At 36.5% G+C, this 25,020-nt stretch overlaps 2 protein-coding genes and 1 long non-coding RNA gene across 4 annotated transcripts in view; 2 read left to right on the top strand and 1 right to left on the bottom strand.

Moving 5' to 3' along the window:
• Window positions 1–1,300: 1,300 nt before the first annotated feature.
• Window positions 1,301–23,205, bottom strand: TRMT1L (tRNA methyltransferase 1 like). Of its 2 annotated transcripts, XM_058174417.1 has the most exons (16): window positions 22,923–23,205; window positions 17,909–18,061; window positions 16,684–16,794; window positions 15,852–15,965; window positions 12,989–13,053; window positions 11,797–11,926; window positions 10,475–10,592; window positions 9,693–9,772; window positions 8,921–9,167; window positions 8,037–8,249; window positions 6,664–6,854; window positions 5,717–5,795; window positions 3,982–4,148; window positions 2,657–2,716; window positions 2,038–2,164; window positions 1,301–1,857 (listed from the first exon to the last, which is right to left on the bottom strand). In XM_058174417.1, the coding sequence occupies exons 1-16, from the start codon at window positions 23,038–23,040 to the stop codon at window positions 1,632–1,634; spliced, it is 2,199 nt and encodes a 732-aa protein (XP_058030400.1). In that variant the 5' UTR covers window positions 23,041–23,205; the 3' UTR covers window positions 1,301–1,631. The 2 variants fall into 2 exon arrangements, with proteins under 2 accessions (XP_058030400.1, XP_058030401.1); XM_058174418.1 differs by lacking the exon at window positions 15,852–15,965.
• On the top strand, window positions 4,018–6,702 carry LOC131193950 (uncharacterized). The gene is made up of 3 exons (XR_009154070.1): window positions 4,018–4,173; window positions 4,630–4,731; window positions 5,689–6,702. It is a non-coding gene; the product is annotated as an uncharacterized LOC131193950 (long non-coding RNA).
• A 225-nt stretch (window positions 23,206–23,430) lies between the features above and the next one.
• SWT1 (SWT1 RNA endoribonuclease homolog) overlaps window positions 23,431–25,020 on the top strand; it is a 39,264-nt gene continuing 37,674 nt past the window's right edge. Inside the window, exon 1 of the mRNA XM_058174413.1 lies at window positions 23,431–23,779. The gene's annotated coding sequence lies outside the window, so the exon portion shown is untranslated. The remainder of the gene's footprint in view (window positions 23,780–25,020) is intronic.

Below are 25,020 nucleotides of genomic sequence, written 5' to 3' on the forward strand. Positions count from 1 at the left end.
ACATACTGACCAAAGCAGCTGATTATTCTTCCTGTGAAGGTGTAGGATTTGGAGGAACAGAGATTCCTCATTACAGTATAAACTAACTGCCCTTAGTATATTGAACACCTTTATGAATATGAGTGCAAACTTAAGTGATTGCTTTTGTCCCTATGGCAATAATAATTGTGCTTGATAGTGGCAATGTGAACAAGTCTGATATGTGCTATTTTGGGAAACTTTCTGAACTACTTAAAAATGATTAGGAATAATTTTGGAGGTATGTTTGCAGCTTTAGCCAAAAGGGCTAAATTTACTTCAGATATGTTTCTGCACTAAATGAACAAAATTTGGATTTTTCCTGCTCCATTCTTGCAATATTTTCCTATTTTATTTTTTAAAGTCTTTAGTGCTTTTTTTAAAATTCAATTTATTTATTTATAAATAATAAAGAGTTCATCAATTTAAGAAATCCTGTTTTATAGCCAGCATGCAAGCCAACCTTATATAGTGGCTACCAACATAAGCACTATTTGGATAGGTTACAGTTCTGATCAGCCACCCATTCCAGTGCTAGGTAGATATATTTATCTATTGTTGGGAAAAAATGAGAATTTCCTCTTCCCTTCCCATAAGGGCCTTAAACTTTCTAGTAAAAATCCTCTCCTTTAGGGATTTTAAGTCTCCTTGAAGTAATGTATCTTCTTTTATCTTTCCCTATAAGCTTAAACTTGGGATTTTTAAGCCAAGTTTTTCAGGTATTTTTTTTTTTAATTAATTATGGCAGGACACACATAGCAGTAGAACTTTAGTTTGCTCTGTTTCCTCCTAGCTCAGTCCTTTGGCCTCCTAGCTATTCAATTAATTGTGAACACTGGAAAAAGAAACTGTTTTTACTATGGTTCTTTCTTATTTATTTATTTTCATTATCCAACTATCCAAGGAAGGTAACTGAATTCCAGGAAGATGTATAAGGTTTGAAGGGTACACTTTTATATTAAAAACACTGATAAAGACTGTCAGAATATTTGACCCTGAATTACATCTAACATCAAGGACCATATTTCAGTCATGGAATAAAAGCTTCAGAAGCAAATCTGTGTATGTTGGGGAGTGGGAAGAAATTACAAATCCATTTTGAATTTTATCCAAATTGTTTAGAAACTACAGTATGTGCGCAATGGGTATTTTACAAGCAATAAAAATAAATTTGTGGCAGGGCCTAGATTCTTAAATATAATCCCTAGGTTAGGCTTGCCAACCTCCTTCCTCTTATCCCTCCAAATCGTATTTGAAAGCCACTAATGACTTGAGACTCAAAACAAATGAAAACACTTTATTGGTAGGTACTAGCTGTGCTTACACACGCTTAACGTCTTTCAATTCCACATTATCTTAAATATATACACCTGAACAAAAAATTACAAGTCAGGAAAAACGGTGTTTACCAAGTTTAAATGCAAGCATTACATGAAAAAGTTTCCTGCTGAGCTGGGAAATTAACTATACATTTGTGATTCCTCATCACTTTTTTTTCTTGAAAAATTTGAAATGTTAAAATAGTCAAACAGTCACAAAAATTGAGACGTAGGGCTCAGTAGGTGTTCTCAACGTAAATCTTCAATAAAACAGCAGGTCCCAGAGGGACCCTTTCAAATGCTCTCTTCTGCAAAGTCACCTTCGGTTCCTGCTTGGACATCCTCAATTGCCTGAAAAGAGCCATCTGCTTGTCCTCCTGTATATGTAGGAAGGCTGTACTTTACAAGGATAGATTTAAACTGCATCAACGAGGCATTGGTGCGGACACCCATAGGGTCAAAATGAGTTCGGCTTACACGATATCCAGCTTCAAACAGAGAGTGCAAGAACTTATTTAACCTGGGGGGAAAAGTATAGGCATAAGGTAAGTGCCTTTAGTGCTTGCTCTTCCTATTTCCCCCACAATTTCAACCCTGACAGGTAGCAGAGAATATGATTGGCTCCCAGATACCCAGTGGGAGAGGCTAGGACCTGAGTTTCTGTATTTACACCACTGAGATGTTTTAAAATTGCACTTACTTTGGCATGTTCATTCCTTTAATGCTGTGCCTGTGGACATTATAATAAAAAGCAGGATGCTCAGCATTACTTTCTAACTTCTGGCGCTTTGCTCCATTTTGGTTCATGTCAACACTTTTCCTTTTCTCTGCAACAGAGATCAAGTTTCAGAACTTTTTAATATCTTAATATTTGCTTAGCAAGGGAAATGGTGTATGAAATATAGAATGTGCAAAACATGTAAGTGCGTGCTTCAGCCAGCAATTACTACTCAATGTGTAAGCTGAAGAATATGTTGGTCCAGACAGATTTTCTGGCAGAATTGTTCTGGATGAGAGTAGGTAGCCCAGAAAAGACAAAGAACTAGGAAAATGGAGGAGAGGGATGGATGGGCTGGAGAGGTATGCAGCAGCATTGCATGATCTGCCTGGATTGATAAATGAGCTGAAAAGTCACAAAACGTTTGTTTCATAGAGAGGTGGTTTCATGGATGGATATCTTGTGCAAACCAAAATTAAGGATGCTATTCCAGTGTTATTGTTCAGTGAAAGTTTTTCTTGTTTCACTGACTTTCTAAACTAGAATATCCTAGATAATTATTCCTGTTTCCGGATATTATTTTAGATTGATAACTACCTACCATGCACGATGTAGTAATCAGCTGCAGGATCTGATGTCTTAATAAATACACCACATTCTTCTAAAATGTAAGGAAAACAATGATAATTCAGTCATTATGAGAACAAGTATACATTTGATACCCTGTTTTCCCCCAAAATAAGACATCCCCTGATAATAAGCCCAATCAGGCTTTTGAGCACATGGCAATAAGGCCAAGCGATTAATTCAGGGTTCAAAAAAATACGAGACAGGGTCTTATTTTCGGGGAAACATGGTAAGATGAAAAGGTTGAGTTAGAAAAACACACTAAATAACTGAAATATTACCTTTATAGTTAAAGGACTGTTGCTTAGAACAGTATGCACTAATTTAAGCAGCTCATACTGAGTATTTGTGGGCTGGTATTGAATATATTTTGACATAATTATTGCATTTTCATTTGGATAAAAAATGCAGTAAATTAGACTTTGCTAATGCTATGTATCACTGTTCTGATAAGGCCATTGTAGCTATTTAAAATTGTTCTTTGTAAATGAAACTGCAGCTGAAAGTACACAGAATCTCTCTAATATTAAAGAAACAGGGAAATCCATTTTTTAATTCTGGAATTATATAATAAAAAGTAAGTCTTCTGACTTCTGAAGGGCAAGTTATTCTCTGCTATATGCCAAGACCTAGTACTGTTACGATCATTAAAAGTTGCCATTTTAAAGAGCTGCATGGAAGTGCTATTTCGCATGCAGTTCAAAGCACTTTTGAAATCAAATCCCTAACCTACACATCTTACTACTCAATAAGGAGGGTTGAGAAAATACCTACAGACCCCTCACATCCTGGACATAAGCTGTTTCAATTCCTCCCTTCAGGACACCGATACAGGACATTGCATGCCAAAACAATCCAACACAGAGATCACTTTTTCCCTTGTGCCATCACCCTGCCAAAGTACTGTCTTCTGTCTATTTACCATGCAGTATAGCTGTATTACTTCTAATCTTTTCTACTATCTTCTATTATTGGTATCATTAATATGATTATTATTTTGCATGTACACTGAAAGCTTATGCACAAGAGACAAATTCCTTGTATGTCTAATCACACTTGTCCAAATAAAGTTTTATTTTGATTTCTATTCCTACTCAATAACATACCACTTCATGATGTTTTACCTTTTTGCAAGAATTAACACCACAAATTTATTTTTCTTCTTCACAAAGGAAGTCAACAACAACCAGAACACAAGCTTGATTTACAGCCCCTTGTTGGTTTTATATATTAAATTGGACTTTTTAAAATTTAGTAAAAATTACTAAACGTTTTTTTACCATCATCATGCCTTCTCACCTTGTTTACTCTGACTGCTAGGAGCATGAATTGAAAACTGTTTCAATGTTGTGCATTCTGCCTCGCAGATCAGTGTTTTTAGAAGTGCCTGGATGTCTTCTAAGCCATACTGAACTGCTTCAAACAGCATTCTTCTAAGAAATCCTGTATTGAAGAGGGATCCTGACCTACAATACAACAAAACCATAGAATGTAATTGAGAAATTTATTTTAAAATGAAAGTATTTATTTTAGAAAAAATATCATGGGGTTATATTGCTAGTGTTTATTTCCTAGATTTTAAAGGGATTTAAAGAATCTGAAATGTATTTGGATTTCTCTTTTGCAAATAACACATTCAGACGGTTAATTAGTGGAGGTAAAAATCTTGGCCTGTTTCCCAAACAACAAAATTTTATTGTTCCAAACAAAAACTAGAATTGAATTAAAAAAGTGTACTCAGCCTATTTCTCCTAGTAAATTTTAAAAAAGAAGGATGGAACATATTAATTAGGAAAACTATATTCTAGTTATGCATATTCAAAATTATGTATGAAATATATGTTTGTACTTATTTTTTTTATAAAAATCCAAACTGTAACCAGAAATTTACCTTACAATGATCAAGCAAATGTTTTTATTTATTTCCTCTTTTGTTTCTAATAACAGGAGTGCCCACCGAGAGGGGTTTTTTCTGGAACCTTGACAATAACCACAGAACTTTTTCAAACAGCACAAATCTCTTCTGGAGTGCAATGGGTAACATTTTAGGTAAAAATAAATTGCCTGATTTCAGATTGATTCTGATATAGCAGTAAATTAGAATGTAATAGTAACAGACAGCCAAGCAGAAATGTTCTTTGAGATTCATTAAACCTCAGTGTTAATGCCTTATTGGGCTATGACGAAGCCATGGAGGAGAAACAAAGAGGCACATGGGTGAAAATCTGGATTAACGATAGAAAAAAAACCAGGAACGTTCAGATGCATACAGGTAGTCCTCGACTTATGACCACAATTGACTCCAGAATTTATGCTGCTAAGAAATTTGTTAAATGAGTTTTGCCCCATTTTATGACCCTTCTTGTCAAATTTGTTAAATGAATCACTGCATTTGTGAAATTAGTAAGACGGTTGTTAAGTGAAGTTGGCTTCCCCATTGACTTTCCTTGCCAGTTCACAAAAGGTAATCACATGAACCTGGGAGGCTGCCAGCATCATAAACATGAACTAGTTGTTAAGCATCCAAATGTAAAACATAGAGATGCTGCAACGGTTGTAAGTGTGAAAAATGGTCATAAGTCATTTTTTTCCGTGCCATTGTAACTTTGAACAGTCACTAAATGAACTGTTGTACGTCAAGGACCACTTGTAACTGAAAATGGATAGATTGCATATATTTAGAATGCACTGCAGTGTTCAGTTGAAGCCAATGAAAAAATAATCCTCTAAAGGACTATTTTTGCAACTGGACAGTATAAATATTTAATTGCACAATGACAAATACAATACAATATCCACAAAGAAAAGGTAAATGTTAAATGATTTCAATTTTTTTTCATAGCCTTGATTAAGACCTTGCATCTATCTAATTAGAACAGACATTAACTACATTTACTTCCAAGTAAGTAAGAAAGAGATTGCACTTTAGATCCTAGGTATGGGTAAGAGTATTTTATTAATGTATTACACATCTTTCTCAACCTAATTTTCATTCTTATTCTGAAGTGAGAAGAGACTCAAAAAGAATACTTACCACAACGGTCCCAGTTCAACTGCTGTCTTCCCAGTCATTTGGTTATGGCAGTCACATGGAAGCTGCCAATAAGGATTGTCTGTGAAAAAGAAACAGTAAAACATATTTCTTCTAGACTGAGTGATACATAATTTATGAATGTTATGGAAATTGAAATGCTAATAAATTAAAAGCCGTTATAATTACAAAAGTAATTTGTTCTGGCTGTTTAACTAAACGCTATAATTTCAGAAATGGGTGAATTAATCCCTCTAGGCATGCATAAAACATGAGCTTATATTACAGCTTACTTCCTCTGATTCTACTTCCTAAATTTGATGGAGAGCTGAAGTTCAAGTGTAATAATAGCATTAGCACTTGAACAATGAGACTGAAGTTTGAGTCAAAAACTTAGGTTTTGATTTTGATCCAATCATTGTAACCTGCCTTATGGCACTACGAGATACTAGTTTATTTCAGTAAATTTAAGCCAGATGCTTTTCTCTAAGAAGCGCTCCATGGAACAGGCAAATTCAAGTCCTGGGGAATCATTAATCAATTCTATATGCCTACTTAGTATGTTTTACAAATATCACCTGAAGTTAAGTCCAAGTAATTGTGTCCATGATTACAGCCTTCCTATACAATAAGTAGTTCTTATTTCTCATGAAAACAATTTCAATATTGTTTTCAATTATTAGCTCATTAATTTTATTCTTATTTATGCTGTTGCTATTTCTCATTGTTAAGAGCTTTCTGTTGCAAAAAGAGGAAGGGTACAAATAAAATTTATGCAGGTCTACCATCTAGGTTCTAAATCAGCATTGTACCGAAATAATCATCTGCACAGAATTTGAGAATAGATTACTATTGAACAAACAAACACCACAATAGGCAGGTGCTGTGGTGATTTTGTTTTCATTAACTGAACCACCCTGAGAACTAGCTGAAATTAGAAAATAGATTACCTTCTATCATGTTGCCTTCTCTTTTGAATATCCTCTCTTCACACCATTGACAGTGAATCAGGTATCGAATTTTCTTGACAGTATCATCTGCAGAAGAAGGACCTCTCAACACTCTCACTTGTACTAGTACAAAATGTTCAAGAGCCACAGCAAACAAAACTTCAATGCCTTTGTTGCATCTAGCAGCAGCTCTGTAGAAAGAGAGACTATTAAGAATAGAATCTAGCAAAGGCTAACTCTTCCCAAATGTCCTTACTCCTAATTTCATGTAGAAGCTTGTCTTCAATGGACAATTTTTCGAATTTCTGAATGCATCCAAGATAAATATAGCAAACTCAATCCACTGATTGCTTCAGTAATATATTTATATACTGCCCAACATTTATATACTGCCCAACTCCTAGTTACTTTGGGGAGGGGGAGCAGATATTATATTTTTAAAAAACATGTAAAGTGACAAAACAAAAAAGAACAAAGATGACAAAGATAGCTAGCCCAGGTAAAACCAAAGAAAAAGAAAAAAAACTTCAATCACACTTGGCAAAGAGCTGGGCAAAGAGTCAGGGCTCCCACCAGAGTGGAGGTTGATTGAATTTCAGGGAGACCTCATCATAGCTGTCTAATTTTTTAAAAAATTAGAAAAATTTTAAAAGAAAAAAATTAAAAAATTGGTGTTTTAAAATATTGTACAACTGACTTGTGCACCCACTTAATGAAAAGAGAGATGTTGTCCTAGAGGGCAAGCACCCAACTGGAGAAGAGTTCCTTCCCTGTTATGATAGTGTTTTTTATGCCAACAGTTGGATGCTATTTCAGAATAATTTTTTTGGCATTTCAAAGATCTATACAAAATGGGTTGCTGTTGAGGCTTCCTAAATCAATTTGATTAAGAAACCATTTTCATACTCTGCTTAATCCTGGAATATTCTATCTGGTGATTATTCTTATGTAGCATAATTGTTTGTTCTCCTTTTATTGAAATGGCTCTTTAGTAATGATCTGGATGTGTTTTCTTGAAAGAAATCTATTTCAGTAAGGTGAACTTTTGCAGTTATTCCTTAAACCTGCAAACCGTCAATTACTAGAAATTCAGTTTTTGCCTATTTTTGTTCACATTCAGAGAGTGTAAAAAGGATGTAGAGGCTCAAAAATACAATATTCAGCTTTGTGGATCAAACCTTTTGTACATAGGCTCTGAAGTAGTTTTCTGTTTACACATTAATAATTCTTGATCTAATTGCTGAAGGTTACTGAGAAACAGGATGTAAAAATCAACTTTGCTTAATCCTTTGTATAAGAGTAAGCAACAAGGTAAAAACTACAGCCATCTAATATTAGAATTTGAAAGAACTATTCGGGAAATGCAACTGCACCTTGCCACAGCAGCAAGTACCATCCTAGCAGCCAGCTCCTTATAGTATTCTGTCCTGATAATGTTGCAACCATAATGACGTTGGGCCACATGCTGCGCCTTTGAATAGAGAGAACTTGTATCTGTTGAGGTCACTGAAACAATTCCAAGATTTCTTATATTTCTGAAAGTTGCATCTAAGTAGTTTACTGATGATCCAAATGGGTCCAGGTGACTGTATAATGTAGGAGACAGAACATAGCACAGTAAAAATTATACAAATAAGAAAATGTATGCACAATCTGTATCTTGCTTACTAAAATACACTTCAATAGGAATTCCTTTAAAAAAAGTACAGTCTGCCTAAGGTTGTAATTTTATGTATTATATTGTCACATTTTTTAAAAAAATCTAGTGCCTATTCAAATCTAAAGTAAAACAAAATGTTGACAATATAAGCTGATTGTCAGAGCTATATAGATAGAAAAGTATGTAGTGAGCCCAATTAACTATCTGAACCCAGATGAAGAATGCAAACAGTTTTCTAAAATTTGGGATTTAACAGACATTGTAGGCAGAAGAAAGCAGCATGAAACCAAAGTGCAACAATAATTCTTAAGAGATATTTTTAAGCAATCTTAATTTTCCAAATCAAAGATTCCAGAACATAATTATAATTCATTCAGCAAGCACTGATGTCCTTCAATCAATCAGTTTGTGACCTAGTTCACAGAATACTAAACCGTAATAGAATATCCTGTGAACTATGTATTTTGGTTGACTTAAAGAGGTAAACCTTGAATCTACATATCAATCTTTTTGTGTTCCATATCTATATTATTTTCCATCTAGTTATTGGAAAGCATAGTTGGGGAAAGTGGAATTGAAGTAAGACTAGACACTTACATAAAATCAAATGCTCTCAAATGCATGATGACATTGGCATCCATTTTTGTCACCTCAATGGTAGGCAAATTTTCTTCCACTTCTTCAATTGCTTCATCACAGTCATCTTCCTCAAAATTCATCACAACTTTCATCTTATTTAAATGACAATTTTCTCGTATCATTGTCACTGAATTTTCATTATAATCATTAATTGTGACTTTTACTGAATTTCCAAGATGCTTTGCCCACTGTAATCCCATTATACCTGGAAGGCAGATGATACATATATAATGAATTCAGCAAAAAGCATGCCTACAGACTTGTGACCTCTCTATATAGAATACATATACAGGTTGTCCTTGTTTAATTACCATAATTAGGATCAAAACTTGGTTATTAAGCAAAATGGTCAATAAGTGAAACCAGATCTGTGCTTATGATCTTACTTCAGTTTTCTTTGCTCTACAGACACATGAAGCTCATAAGTGTATGGATTGGTAAAAAAGTTACTTTTCATCATTCTCATCACTGAATCACTGCTACATAAAGCAGTCACTAAATGGTACATTTAATAAAACCCATGAAATCAATGCAACTTTTCTCCAATTCTGTTACAAATATCTATGCACTCATAAAATTTAATGGCAGGGCAAGCTTTAAAAAAAGGTGCATTCCTAAGCAGCTTTATTCAAAAATAAATTCTATTAATAAAACTTATTCCCTCAGATTGCACCTAAATATACAAATTCTCTTTACAAATTATAAATCAAAATGCATAACAGCAATCTACCAGTGGCTCCAAATGCATCCAGACATTCCAAAGGTTTCCGTTCCTCAGTTAGAACTGTTAAAGCACAAACTATAAGTTGTCTAAAAGAAAAAGAAGAAAGTATACTGAAAATACATGTAAACCACGCACTTAATATTTTTGTATCTTGTTTAAAGGACAATGTCTGAAAAAAATAAACTATGGAACATATATAACATAGTTGTAATTATTCTTATTGTTTTGGCCAATTTAAAGTACTGAGATATTTGGTAGGGCTTCAATTGAATTAGGTAAAGAATAGTCCACTTCATGTACAATGCTAAGACATAGTGCAATTAATATGATCAAAATTCAGGTGCTTGGCAACTGGTATCTATTTATGATGGTCGCAGCATCTTGGTATCGCGATTTGCAAAACTTTCCCAGCTGGCTTCTGAGAAGCAAAGTCAATGGGGGAAGCTCAATTCTTTAATATGATTCATTTAATAACCAGGCAAAAAAGATTGTAAAATTGGGTGCAACTCGGTTAACAACTGTCTTGCTTAGCAGTGGAAATTCTGGTCCCAATTATGATTGTAAATAGAGAACTAATTGTAGTCCTGGTTAATGATGAGATGCTATTATTTTAGTTCAAACCTCACTTGAATTCTTGATTGACTGACTGGGTTTCTAATAATTTATTAGATTCTCGTTAACCCTTTATAACCCTCATATAGCAAAAATGTATACAATTACTGGCTTCTGTTAATAAGAAAATTCACAATATTTATTTATAATTCTTCTCCAATGTTATAATTTCTTACCTGTTAAGTTTCATTTTGGGGTTAAAATAGGAATCGGTTTTCTGAGGTGTTGAATAGTTAGGAAGGACTTGTACATCTGTGTCCGCTTCCTTCAGTACTTCATATTTAGGAGCAAGGGCTAAGGATTATTTTCAGATGAAAGAATATTACAGCCCATTTCAGATTATCATTCAAAGTTCCACAAATCACAGATCAGAATCTATCCTATCCTCCTAACTTGATAAATGATACTAACCAGTTTTCACATTGGGACTATCTAAAAGCTAGAAAGTGAGTTCTAAAATGTACACATGAATAGAGAGATAGTTCTAGGAACAACTATCTGGTTAAGATTATTGTTCCTGACTCCTTTAACCTTGGTTAATAAAGACATGAATGAATGAAAGGGCCCTACTGATGGTATCTGCATGGTGTATAAAGTTTAAAACTACCATGATAATTCAATTCAAACTGAAATATGTGCAGCATTAAAAAGAGACATTGGAAGAAGTAAAACAGGATTCTGATAATACTTAAAACTATTTTATGGTGAAATGCCACCACTATGCCATCTTATTAAAGAGAATTTAAGCTGTGCTTGGATTCGGTCACAATCTTTAAAAGCGATCCTTATTAGAAAAAAGATCTAATCATGTGGTAAAATATATGACACTTTTTATAGAAAATGTAGAACAGAAGAGAGGAAACCTCTTGGTCAGGGATTATTTCTAATGGCATCTCCTACAACTGTTTTACATTAACTATGTCAGCTAGAACTGATAAGAGTTGTAGTTAAGAACACATGAAAACCACCTGATATATATCACTATTTTGTTTGTTTCCAATATCAATTCTCAGCAGCTTCAGCAACAGTGGTATTGTAATTCAGAAACTTTTGGGAGCCACAAGTTCACTACTATGTCTTAAGTGTATTTAATAATCAACATTTTAAAACATTTTTTAACAATTAAAAAAGAACAATGACTACTTAAAGACATATGCTTTTCTAGAGGAAGGAAACAAACTACAAAATATGATCCTTGAATAAGTTATTTCCCCCAGACAACTAAATCCAAAGATACAATAAAACACTTCACTATGTAACATTGTTAATAACTCAGCTTACCCTCTTTAAACAAATAAGGTCAAATAAAGATACATAAAAATTGTACCTAGAAATTACAGAAACCTTGTCCTTTTAAGATGTTCTGAGTTCCTAGACAGAAATATAAAATCATAAAGTTTCACTATTCTAAATTTATAATTTATTCAGTCTATGACACTGAATGTTCAAAATAATGAGAGCTTTATGAAGAAAAAACAGAGATATGTTAACTACTTACTTGAAGTAAACCTTGATTCAGTTTCTCCTTTATTTACATGTCGTTTAATATGTCCTACCATGTCACTTCTTCGGCTGATCGTTGCTGAACAAATAATACAGTGATAATGCGATCCCATTTTTATGGATATCTATAACACATACCACATACAAATTTAAAGTTCAATAAATGCTTTTATTAAAGTTATACTGTGCCTGTGTCTTATATTTAAAAAAGAGCCATAGATAAATTATATTTTAATCATTAGTTCACCAAGGTATTAACATTGAGGTTTTAATTTATTAAACTCAAAAAACATAATAACGTTTAGATCAGCATTTCTTTAAATCAAAAGGGATACTGCTAGAATACTGCAATGCAGTCTACATATATGGTAAGATGCTTTTCAAAGTAGTTTAAATGGAAATTTCAGTATCCAATAAACTAATGAGTAAAGCAAGAATACATTATCTGTTTAAAGGATTGCATTCATTATCAATTTTTTTCTGGGTGCAATCTGGTTATTTGCTAGTACTTAAAGACAAAAAAGATATGAGAAACTTAATGTACTTCCTCTTTTCTTACATGTCACTATTACCTATTATGCATGAAGGGATACAAAACTGAGGTAAAAGTTTATATTGTAAAGTGAACATTCTTTATAGTGAACATTGGACAGAATATATATAGGTGAGAAATATAATGTCTGAAAGGAAAGCTCATTGCCCCCCCAGTTTACTAGATAATTCAAGTTCAAAATTGAGATGAATGTAATTCATAAATAGATAGGATGCAGTGGCTCAGGGGCTAGGACGTTGAGCTTGTCGATCGAAAGGTCGGCAGCTCAGCGGTTCGAATCCCTAGTGCTGCCGTGTAACGGGGTGAGCTCCTGTTACTTGTCCCAGCTTCTGCCAACCTAGCAGTTTCGAAAGCACATAAAAATGCAAGTAGAAAAAATAGGGACCACCTTGGTGGGAAGGTAACAGTGTTCCGTGCACCTTTGGCGTTGAGTCATGCCGGCCACATGACCACGGAGACGTCTTTGGACAGGGCTGGCTCTTCAGCTTTGAAACGTAGATGAGCACTGCCCCCTAGAGTTGGCAACGACTCTAGCACATATGTGCGAGGGGAACCTTTACCTTTACCTTTAATTCATAAATAACTAAAATGGAACTGATCATAGCAACAATTCACATAGCTGAATAGCTGTTACCTGGTCTCCTATAACATTTGGTTTCACAGGCCGGCATGGCAAGTCACAGATGCACATTCTGTAGCCTGAAATTCAAAAAAGACATTGGACACCTCTAAATGATTACTTAGTTTTCAACACTGAATACATTCATGTTCTGAAGTTCTATCTTATTTATTTATTTATATGTTTATTTATTTATTTTGTTGAATACATATTAAATAATATTATAAGTATAAGCATGAACTGAATACATAAAATGAATACAATTAAAGGGAACATTAGGATAGGGACGGTAGGCACACTGGTGCTCTTATGCACGCCCCTTACTGATCTCTTAGGAATGGGGTGAAATCAACAATAGACAGTCTTAAGTTAAAGTTTTTGAGATTTTGGGATGACACCATGGAATCTGGTAGTGCATTCCAGGCATTGACCACTCTGTTACTGAAGTCATATTTTCTGCAATTGAGATTGGAGCGGTTCACTTTAAGTTTGAATCTATTGTGTGTTCGTGTATTGTTGTGGTTGAAGCTGAAGTAGTCATTGACAGGAAGGACATTGTAGCAGATGATTTTATGAGCTATGCTCAGGTCATACCGAAGACGGCGTAGTTCTAAATTTTCTAAACCCAGAATTTCAAGTCTGGTGGCATAAGGTATTTTGTTGCGAGCAGAGGAGTGGAGTACTCTTCTTTTGAAATATTTCTGGACGCGCTCAATTGTATTAATGTCCGATATGCAGTGTGGATTCCAGACAGATGAGCTGTATTCGAGAATTGGTCTAGCAAATGTTTTGTATGCTCTGGTTAGTAGTGTAATCTTACTGGAGAAGAAGCTACGCAAGATTAGGTTTACAACTCTTAATGCCTTTTTGGCAATGTTGTTACAGTGGGCTTTGGCACTTAGATCATTTGATATGAGTATTCCAAGGTCCTTGAATCTTGTCAAACTGTTTAACTTTTTGAAATAAAATGTAACCACTAGTGACTAGTAAATTTCATAATATGAAATGGGGGCAGAGGAGCTTCAAATGATCTCCAAGGATTGTGTATCCATATTTTTAAAGCAAATGCCTAATTATATAAATTATATAAAGCTGATGAGTGGGAGACCTATTTTAACACTAGGTTTTTCTCATAAATACCATCAATGCAATTAAAGACTTCATCAAATGGTCAATCAAGTGGTCTAAAGAAAAATACCTTTCCAGCTATAAGTATTTGGAAATGATGCAAAGTTCTTTTAGGATGTGGGAAAGAGCTCATGACACTTTTTTTTTTTTAGAAAACATAGTTGATGGGGTAGGAGGAAAAAAGAAAAGACAGCTCAAGTAGGGCTTTCTTTTTATCTCATTCTAGTATGACAAATGTAGAAAACTCAGATTAATAGATTAACAATTAAAATAAATTAGTAATTAAAGCCAGCAGTATTAATTTAAAAAATCAAAACATTAAAGATATTTATGTATAAGGACAAACTGATTAGAATTAGGGCTTGATTTATATGTTAGTACAATATTTAATAAACATTCTAACATTTTAATTCACACATTGTCTAAGGAATCTTATTCTGGATTTGAAGAAAAATAAAATTTATATGGACATGTGAAACCAGCATAAGATACACAACTGAACAGTCTTTATCATTTATGTTGCTCGGATACTAAGATGTACATTTCATATTCCCATTTTTATGGCATAGATGAGGGTTGAATTCATTTTAGTAGGCATTTAGAAAAAATCAAGAAGAAAAACAGAAAGCGAGAAAAAGCAAAATACCAGATGAAGCTATGCAATGGCCTTGCTGGCCACAGCTGCCATCTGGTCATCAAACAGGATCTGTAAGTCCAGGAAGATCTTTGAATGGAGAAGCACTACCCTTACCCAAGAGCAAAAATTGGGTATTTTGCTCTGAAGTCTAGCTCTTCACCCAGTGTGGCTGAAGCCTCTTTTTCCCTGTTCCCTTGTGGGTTTGTTATCTCTGTCATCTTTGTTCTTTTTTGTTATGTGTTGTTTCAAATATATTTAAAAATTTGTAAACTACTGAGTCACTTGGAGCCAGTGGACATTTCAATTTATTAAATAATAACTTCCGTACCCCATAAAAATCTTTCAACCACAGCTCTTTTTCACAGTCATTCAAGATATAGTCATTCCCTTAAAAGGCTATTTAATCTCTTATCAAGTATTGCATAAAAAGCTTGCAGCTCATTCAATAGAGAAGTCTGTACAATTCTAGGTGAGATGGATAGTTCTCCTCTTTTGTAAATCAAGGAAATAAAAGCTTCTTGCCAAGAAGGGGAAATACTTCACATTGCTAAATATTCCATTCTTTACCTGAATTAATGATTAAGTCTATCTTTCCTGGCAGGTCTTATAATATATATCCTAGGGAAAAAAACATGTCCTGAAGTTTTGTTGAATTTTATCTCTTCCATTAATGAAGTACACTTTTCATATTCAGAAGTAATAATTCTTTTTCTTGGGTTTTTTTGCAATTATATTTATTTAAAAGAGTTATATGGCCATCCATCTTTTGGCACGCAACCAAGCTAACAACAACACACACACACACACACACACACACACACACACACACACACACACAAAGCAATACAAGAAAAATCAAGAAAAATAAGGCAACATCAACTATTCTCAAAATCTACCTTCTACATCCATTCATCTATATTATCTCCTGGTCTCCAACCTTATTGTCCTAAACCTTGGGGCAAAAGCCAACTCTTTTCTTCTCTTGAACTCTATTATAAATTAAAGAATGCCCTTGTAATCATGATGTTTAGTTACAACATTAATTACAGAGAAAAACTAACAGTTGTCATCTAATTGCATTAGCATTAATAATGGTGTTTTAGCTACGTTTACCTTCAAATTCAACAGATACTTTCCAATGAAGATTCTGAAGGTGGCGATGGAGCTTGTGACTATTGCAAGCTTTGAACCTCTCTTCAGGACATAATGGGCAGGACCTCTTGTCAGCTGATATTTTAAATTAAACCAAAATAAGAAAAAAAATATGCAATAACCCAATCTTTCAGTATTGAAGGTTAATATTTCTGTCAATATACAGAAATAGTATTTGCATCTCAACTCAACAACTTTTAAACAAATCATTAATAGCTAAACTATCTAAGAAACTTATTTGCTTTAAAAGGCATGGTTTAAGGTTTAGTTGAACTAGTGTTGAAATATTTGCAATCCAAGACAGAAATAGAAATCTTTGATTTTTTTTGTATGATTAAGATAATAATCTAAGGTTACTAGAAAAAAGTAGCACATTATTGCCTCCTGAACAGACATTCTTTTCTTTGTTCCTTTCTATGCTTTCCATCCATTAGGGATAATTTTGCTCCAGAGCCTCTGTGAAATTAATTCTATTGCATCTTCTTATTTGGACCTGACAAGGATAGAACTGCAAGTATAGCCCTAAATAAGTAAAATGATATTTCTGGGTTTTTTTCTTAAAAATCTTTTTTTTTACTATTACTTTTTGTAATTCTTTACAAATATTGCTAGACTCATAACAATCACTGATGCATGATTTCTTTTTTGGATCCTATTTTAAGATCAGTAACATAGTTTCATCAGATTATCTCAGTTTTCCATAGCTACCAAGCAAAGTACTTGCCCAAGAACTGAATGGCACAAGCATTGCATTTCCATCATTTATTGTTTCTTCTGGAAATATTTTAAATACCTGCTAGTTGTTGGTCTTCACTCTTGGAATCAGAGGAAATTAGGCAGCCTTCCTGCAAATCAGCCAGTTTTTCTAAATCATCAAGGGTCCGCTGAATTGAAATATGTTTCTCTAAAATAAAAAATTCAAATTACTTTCCAGCAAAGACAGTGCATGTATATATGCACTATACATAATTAAATACTAAAAGTTTGGAGTCTTTGTGCATTATGTTTCTCAAGCAATCCTCTGTTTTTATAATGGCCCATGCTCATCTAATCATCTTGCCTATTATATCACAGCTATGTAATACTACTGTTGTACTCTTTCCCCAAACAAATCCAAAAGACTAAAAAAAATATTAAGAACTTTATAATAAATTTCCACAACAGCTCATTCATTGACAACATATTTACATAGTACATAAGGCTTGTAACTGGAATATCTGTGGATCTCATCAGCTGCATTTCAGGATTGTCTGACCAACTGAGTGTGTTTGGTTTGCAAGTTTGAATGGTCACTCAATGAGTAGTTGTTAAATGAGGACTACTTGTAGTATCAAAAATGTTTATGCTATTTGTAAATTCATACATGTCCATAGGTTGCACTGAAAGCAAAGAATTTCCTCCATAGAATTAGAGTAAATCTTAAAACTCTGATTTCTAGCTATAAAAAGGTTAACTATTTCCTATATTTTTGGCTCAGTTGTCAGTGACAAAGAATAAAAAGTGTATTTTGCTTTTATATATCTCCCAGCGTGATTAGGAATGCCTGGAATTGAATATTTACTTTAGTGCATATACTTCATTAAGGAAAAATCCCTGTGTATTCAATGGGCTTCCTCATTACTAACTGTATTGGGATTACATATTAAGTTTCATTGACTGGCTGGTGGCATAGATTCCTTTCTAGAAATTTGGGGTAATTTTATGATGCATAGAAGAATTCTATGCTGCTGAACTTTGGCAGTGGCTCTAAGGGATTGCATATGTATTTTAATAAACTTAAACTGGGTTTAGGAACCAGTAAGTGTAGCTAATACATGCCTGGCTAACATTATAAGGTTCTGTGACAATTTTTCCCTGAAGGTGTAATATCGTTCAAAATAACAAATTAGAGGATGTGCCTCATTTTAGACTCTTTAACTGTATGCCTTTACTAATTTTAAAAAGATAGATGGACAGAATATCTCAATTCCTGTAAATCACCCCAAAAAAGCAAAGGTTTCCGTATTATGCTAGCAAACCTTGTGGAGTTTTAGATGATGCATCTAGTAGATTACTGTTAAGATCTTCAATGGAATTTTGCTCTGATTTTTTCATTTTGGCATTTATATCTTCATTAATGATTTCTGTATCTTGCCCAGGGCTACCAGGTTCTTTGGGGACATCCATCCCATCTACAGAAATTAAGAAAGAAACAAGATTGTAAGGCAAAACAATGCACATTAATTAACCTCAATATTTTCTGTGTAAATCTACTACAGTATTCTAATTAGTATATTTGGAATGCAAAAAGTATGAGATAAAAGATAAATTAGGCCCATTTTGTCACCAAAATAAGTACCACAGAATTTAGTTGCTTTTTTCCAAACAATAATTGAACTTGTATCTAACAATTTGAAAAGGAAAGTCTGGCATGTCTAGTGCCAGATTTACTAAAAATAACACTTGTGCAATATTGAAGACCAAAGGCAACAGGATTAAGCAATTAATTTTCCCAAGGAGCAACATGAGTAATTGGGACTGTTGTGGAGGGCTGCTGCCCCACCATGATTACCTCTCCTGCCCCACTGCAGGCCAGATAGGGATGGCCAAAGGGCTGGATGTGCCTGTGGGCCATAAAATGCCCAAGTCTGTTTTTTAAAAAAAGGCAAAGGAATACAGGTAGTCCTCGACTTACAACAGTTCATTTAGTGATCAAAGTTACAACAGCATTGAAAAAAATGACTTATGACCACTTTTCACATTTATGACCATTGCATGGTCACATGATTTATATTTGGATGCTTGACAACTGACTCACATTTATGATGGTTGCAGTGTCCTGGAGTCATGTGATCCCCTTTTGTGACCCTCTAACAAAGTCAATAGGAAACTAGATTCATTTAACAACCATGTTATTAAGATTAAATTAATCTTAGTAATAAATCTGCAGTAATTCACTTAACAAATGTGGCAAGAAAAGTCATAAAATGAGGCAAAATTCACTTAACAAATTTCTCACTTAACAACCTAAATTTTGGGCTCAATTGTAGTTGTAAGTTGAGGACTATCTGTAATGTATTCTAGTGTAGACAAATCATTCAAAGTGAGTATAACCTAAAATGTTAGGGTTAGGATTGTAGTACACTAAAAAGGGCATAGATGAGAGGTTAGGTGAGGAAGGGGAGTTGATGTTTTTTCATGTGACCGCAGGAGTGCTGAGATGTTGGTAACTTTGAGGACCATTTATAAGTCATATTTTCAGCACTGCTGTAAGATCGAGGACTATCTGTAAAATCAGGTAGCAGATCTCACACTTACTTGCACTGATGACATTATGTAGTTGGGTGAAAAAATGTCTGCAAGCAAACAACCAAACTCAAGAGAACACCAAGTTCTCCATAGTTGAACGCTGAGCTACATATATTCTCTTCTATTTGAAGCATAGTCTTTTCGGGCTTTGTGCCCCTTAACAAGTTTCAGTTCAGGAAAAGTATGCTTGCCAATTCTGCTAAAATGAGAATATACAATTATTTGTACATATATGTTTTATTTCTCTTGAAAAACCTTAAAGCAGTAATGAAATCTATTTCAGGATTCCAAGGCTGGAGACCCCAAAGCCACGGAGGTGGAATTTTTGGATGTGCATCTGTGGAGGGCTCCCCCCAACTCCAGCCGTAGAATCCTGTGCAGGGAAGGTGGAGGTTTGCTCCGAAGCTGCGGCAGAGCATTGCACTGGGAGGCCTCCGCGGATAACACTGAGTGCGCGTCTTGCTCCAGCGAGAGGAGTGCAGGGAAGATGGGGTTTTGGAGCACAAAGGAGAAAGAGGCAATCTCCCCCTTCCTCTCACTGTAGGGCTGCCACGGAGCTCACACAAGGCAGTGTGACCACTGGCAAAGGGGCCCTGACAGGCCAACAGCAGGGGAGGTGCTCTGGAGGTCGTAGATCTGGGTCGAATTGCCCCATGCGAGGCAGGAGCAACCCGGGAGCGCTGCTGACAGCAGTGCAAGCAGAGTGAAGAGCCCCTGCGAGGCCAGCAGCAGCAGGTGCAGCAGGCAGTCTGTGAGGGGGGGGGGAGCCAATTCCAACGTACCACATGGCCTTCTGCCTTGTAGCAGCAGCCTGAGCACAACCAGAGCTCAAGGCCTGGTGGAGGGCAAACTGTGGTTGCTGCCTGCTCCAGAGCCACAAGGTGAGCTGTGGAATAGAGGGGTCCTTGGCTGTGAATTTGCCCTGTGCCACAGGCAGGGCTGGGGTTAGGAAACACCTCCAGGTGCCCAGAGAGACAGAACTAGAGGCAGCTCACGGCCCTTGCTGGCTCAGCTGATCTGCAGGACTGCATTTAAGGGGCCGAGCCTCTATGAGGTGACTGGGGAAGGGAAAGGCTGCCTCCTATGCTAGCCACTCCCATCCCCTTGGGAATGGCTAGCACAGGAGGCAGCCCTTCCCTTCCCCTTCACTAGGGCTTATTTTTGGGGTAGGGCTTATATTAGGCCCATCCCAAAAATCATGCTAGGGCTTTTCGGGGTGGGTCTTATTTTCGGGGAAACATGGTACTTCTCTAGGCATATAGCAGGAAAACATAAATTTAGAAAATGTGTAGATAGAAATTGATTTTATGAACTACAGGCAGATGCACAAATGCAATAATGTGAAGTATAATAACTTGCTAATAAAAACCACTTACCTATGTGAAAGAAATAAAATCTAAAGGATAAAAGAATTTAACGAACATATTACTATATATACATAAATAATATGTGTGTGTGTGTGTGTGTGTGTTCTGAGGTTTTCGCGGGTCTTTGGTTGTTCGGGTTTTCTCCCGGGTAAAATTGGAAGTGTCTTGGCGACGTTTCGACGAAGTCTCATTCGTCATCTTCAGGCTTCAGCTTCGTGCTTCTGGGAGCAATGTGTGATCGCAGCTGTTTCTTCCTTTTAACTGCTAGTGGGGGTTTGAACTGATTGGGTGGGAGCTTGGCTGTGCTCTGATTGGATGGGGGGTTTTTGTGCTGAAATTGAAACTGAATTTGAATTGAAATTGAAATTGAAACTGAGCACAACCAAGCCCCCACCCAAATAGGACACCCCCCCATCCAATCAGAGCACAAAAAAACCCCCATCGAATCAGAGCACAGCCAAGCTCCCACCCAATCAGTTCAACCCCCCACTAGCAGTTAAAAGGAAGAAACAGCTGCGATCACACATTGCTCCCAGAAGCACGAAGCTGAAGCCTGAAGATGACGAATGAGACTTCGTTGAAACGTCGCCAAGACACTTCCAATTTTACCCGGGAGAAAACCCGAACAACCAAAGACCTACATACAAACACCCGTGAAAACCTCAGAAAACAAACAAATATATATATATATACACTATCTATCTATCTATCTATCTATCTATCTATCTATCTATCAGAAAAGCAATCCTTTAGAAAAGTTTTTGCTTGAATAAAGAATTCTTCCATTTTCTTGGGCTTTGATTACCCGTAGCAAGTTGGAATTTAGCTTGAAAAGAGTGATTTTATGATTTTCCCTTTTTGACTACAGGATATAAAATATGGAGTCCTTGATGCTCTCTGAGCTTGTTTTGCCCGCAGACATTTCAACAAATGATTCAGACAAACGTTCAACTTCAGAAATATGGTGAAAGGAGGAGGAATAGATAAGGCTTAATTAACAAAGCTTTGTTTCCATGGATCCAGATTTAGCTTCCATGTGCTGCATGAGTCAATTGGCAAGTGACTGAAAAACAGCTAACATTGAATAAGGAGATTTCAATCTGGCACTGCTCGAACAATGAAGTACTAAAGCTTCCCAAATGAATTACTAATACAGGATTTGTTTGCTTAGGGGCAAGATCTGTTTAAACAATAGAATCGTGAGCACCAAAACTCCCCAGAAAGAAAGCATCAGACTAGAACAATAATGTTCCTAGACTTGATGACTGCAGTTGAGGAACAGAAATGCAGGCGTTTGATGGGTTTTTCCTAGGGGCCTTCACTCCTAATCAGGCCAGATGTCCCTTCTGATAAATACCATTTGGCACTATCCGGATTCTCTTTTTGACAGAGAATCATGCATGAAGGAATACACCATACAATTCTACCAATGAATTGCAATTTACCTGTTCTATCCATTACTGCAGTGGTTGTCAACCTGTGGACCACGAACCGCCGGGGATCTGCGGAGGCTTGAAGAAATATGATTTAAATCTTGAATTAAGTCTTGTGGGGTCTGTGGCCACAAAAGGTATTTAAAGGGGATCCGTGGTGAAGAAAAGGTTGAGAACCACTGCTTTACTGTAACGGGAAAAGGGAGAAATCTGGAAATAGGCGCCTCCTGACAACACTTTCTTCCAAGCTAAAGAAGAAATAATTCCTCTACCAGAAACCGGAAGCCATTGCTTTCCTCTCTTCCCACCTGAAAAGGCCATCCTGTGCACCCTACACTTTAGTGCCATTAAATGCTAATGAAAGAAATGGTTGGCTGGTTTGTTTTTTTAGAATAGAATAGAATTTTTGATTGGCCAAGTGTGATTGAACACACAAGGAATTTGTCTTGGTGCATATGCTCTCAGTGTTCATAAAAGAAAAGATATGTTCATCAAGAATTCTAATTTAATTCTAATCTAAAAATTCTAATAAGAATTTTTGCAACAACTAGTCCTCTAGGAGGAACAATTGGTTGAGGGCCTGCAGCATTTATCCCCCCCACCCACTTAAAGGAGGCTAACCGTTGCATCCCTGCAAACAGCGGCATCGTTTTTTCCCCCCCCCGCCCCCCCACCCCAAATCAGTTCCTGCTGAGGCCCCTCCAGGTCGTCCAAGAAAAGAAAGGCACCGCTTGGAAATCAGGAAACCTCTGACCGACGTGCCTAACATATGAAGGCGCCTTCTAACCGTCTGAAAAGGTTCCTCTCAAGCGGCGGGTGTAAGGAGAAGAATGGCCGGCGGCGGCGGCAACAACAACAACAAAAAAACCCAGTTTCTCTCCCTCCTCCTCGTGGCAAAACCCCTCAGCCTGTAAAGCGGGTCCTGTCTCTTCCCTTTTACTCACTTAGCTCCTCCGCCGCCTCCTTATCTTCTTCATCCTCCCTGCTTTCCCTGAGTCTCTCTTCGTTGGGGGGCGACGGCGGTAGTTGTAACAACGGCAGCGGGGCGTCCTCGGCCGCCATTTTTCCCCCCCACACAGAGCGAAGTTGAAGAGGCGAGGATTGCTTTGCCGCCCTCCTCCTCCTCCTCAGTCCGCTCTCCAAAAACCTCTCACGCTGCTCGAAAGGGCTCCCTCGCTGGCCAAACCGCTGCTGTACTTCCGAACAGCAAAAGCGAGGCTACGCCTCCGTGACATTTTGAACCCACCCACCCCGCCGCACAGCACCCAAAATCCAACGCGGCTCATGAACTACAATTCCCAAAATGCCGCCCTCCTGAAGGCAACAAGGCCGCCTTTTTGCCGGTGTACAGCCCCGCTTGGCGGTTGCTGAACTACAGTACCCAGCGTGCAACTCGGCAGGGGTGGTGTTTTTATGCTCTTCTAATGGGAGACGGCAAATTGACCGGTTACAGTAGATGAGTAGAAGGTAAAAGAGGAGCCGATTGGCTGCCGGAGAGGCCTCTTTTCTTTTTTTTCCCCCCCTTCTTTTTATTGCAAGAGGGCGGAGACGCTGTGGATGCCTGAGACGTCAGAGGAAAACAAGCCTCGAGGAATGGCCAATACTTTTTGGCCCGGAGGTGTCTTTTAGTTATCGAGAAAGAGTCGTACAAACGTGAGGTGGGGTGGGGGTGGGGGGCGGCGAGGAAAGAAACCTTTTAAGGAACTCAAAATGATCCCTCTGAAAAGGTTGTGGATCTACTGGGGATCTTGAGTCGGGTGTGCGCGTGTAAGTCATCTTCCACTTCCTCAAAAGCTACAAGGTAAGGGTTAGTTTCGGTTAGGTTTGACATGGTGGTGTTTGAATCCAGCTTTACGGTTTCTTTAACGAACTCCGGTCAAAGCGAGACTGGCTGAACAACGGAATGGTGCTCATTTCCTTACAGCCTGTGGGGTGGTTAAGTTGACAAGCACACGAAGGGAGAAAAGTATTTTAAAATGGATACAGTGGAACTTAGAACTGAAAACCAGCCCTCCCTGGGTACCACCCTCGGCTGTGGCAATCGGTTCGGCCGACTGTGATGTTAGTTGCGGTGATCTTTTATTGACACCACTTTCCAGTACTTCTTTATCCATTTTAACAAAGACTGAGGATGTTTGCTCTTTTATTTGTAATAGCTATTTTTTTTATAAAAAAAAAAAGGGCAAACGTCCACAGTCATGGTAAGAAAGCATTAATGTCCACTATTTTCCCCTCCTAGTATAACTTTAACATCACACATAGAAACATAAACTGTTAGAAACGTTACAGGTCACGATTAAAGCAGTTTTAAAAAAAGATGTACCTGTTGGTTTCCTTTTAAATGGCAACGTGGCAATGTTTTCATCAGTAGCATTTTAATAAAGGTGGTATTAGCATTTCAGCATGGCACCGCCCATGCCTCCTTTTGAAGTTCAGGAAACCATGTGGTGTTGTTTTTTTAAGCCAAAGCAATTTTTCATTTAACTTACAAAATCTAAACTACTCGTGAAGTAAACAACACTGTATTCAGAAAATGGGAGAAGGAGTAATGTAACCCATACGTGTGCCACTTGTGGAATGTTATCTAGAACCAGTGTTTTCCGTTGTTCAATTTTCATATGTAACACTATCTTTTAATGTTTGATCACTCACTCTATTTTTGTATAATTTTGGGTATTAACATTTTACAAAAAGTTTAAAAACTAATGTCAATAAAAAGCATAAGAAAGAAAAAGAAAGAGGAAAAGAAACAAATGTTAGAAAGATCCAAAAGAAAATAGAAGCATTTGTTTTCCTTTCCAGCAGATATAATCACAAAATTATCTCTTACTCTATGGTTACAAAAACCCTCACTTTTTTCCATTGTACAGGTTTTTTTCTAATCATCAAAACCACAAATCATAAGTATATTTTTTGCTGTTTCATTCAAAAAGTGTAAGGGATTTTCAGTTGACAGTAAATGTAGATATTGCTTTTTCTCCAATGAAAGCAGTTAATGTAGCCATTTCTGCAAGTTCCATCGTCTTGACCAGCCAGTCCTCT

This window comes from Ahaetulla prasina, chromosome 3 (genome assembly GCF_028640845.1).
Source record: "Ahaetulla prasina isolate Xishuangbanna chromosome 3, ASM2864084v1, whole genome shotgun sequence".
Taxonomy (NCBI): domain Eukaryota; kingdom Metazoa; phylum Chordata; class Lepidosauria; order Squamata; family Colubridae; genus Ahaetulla; species Ahaetulla prasina.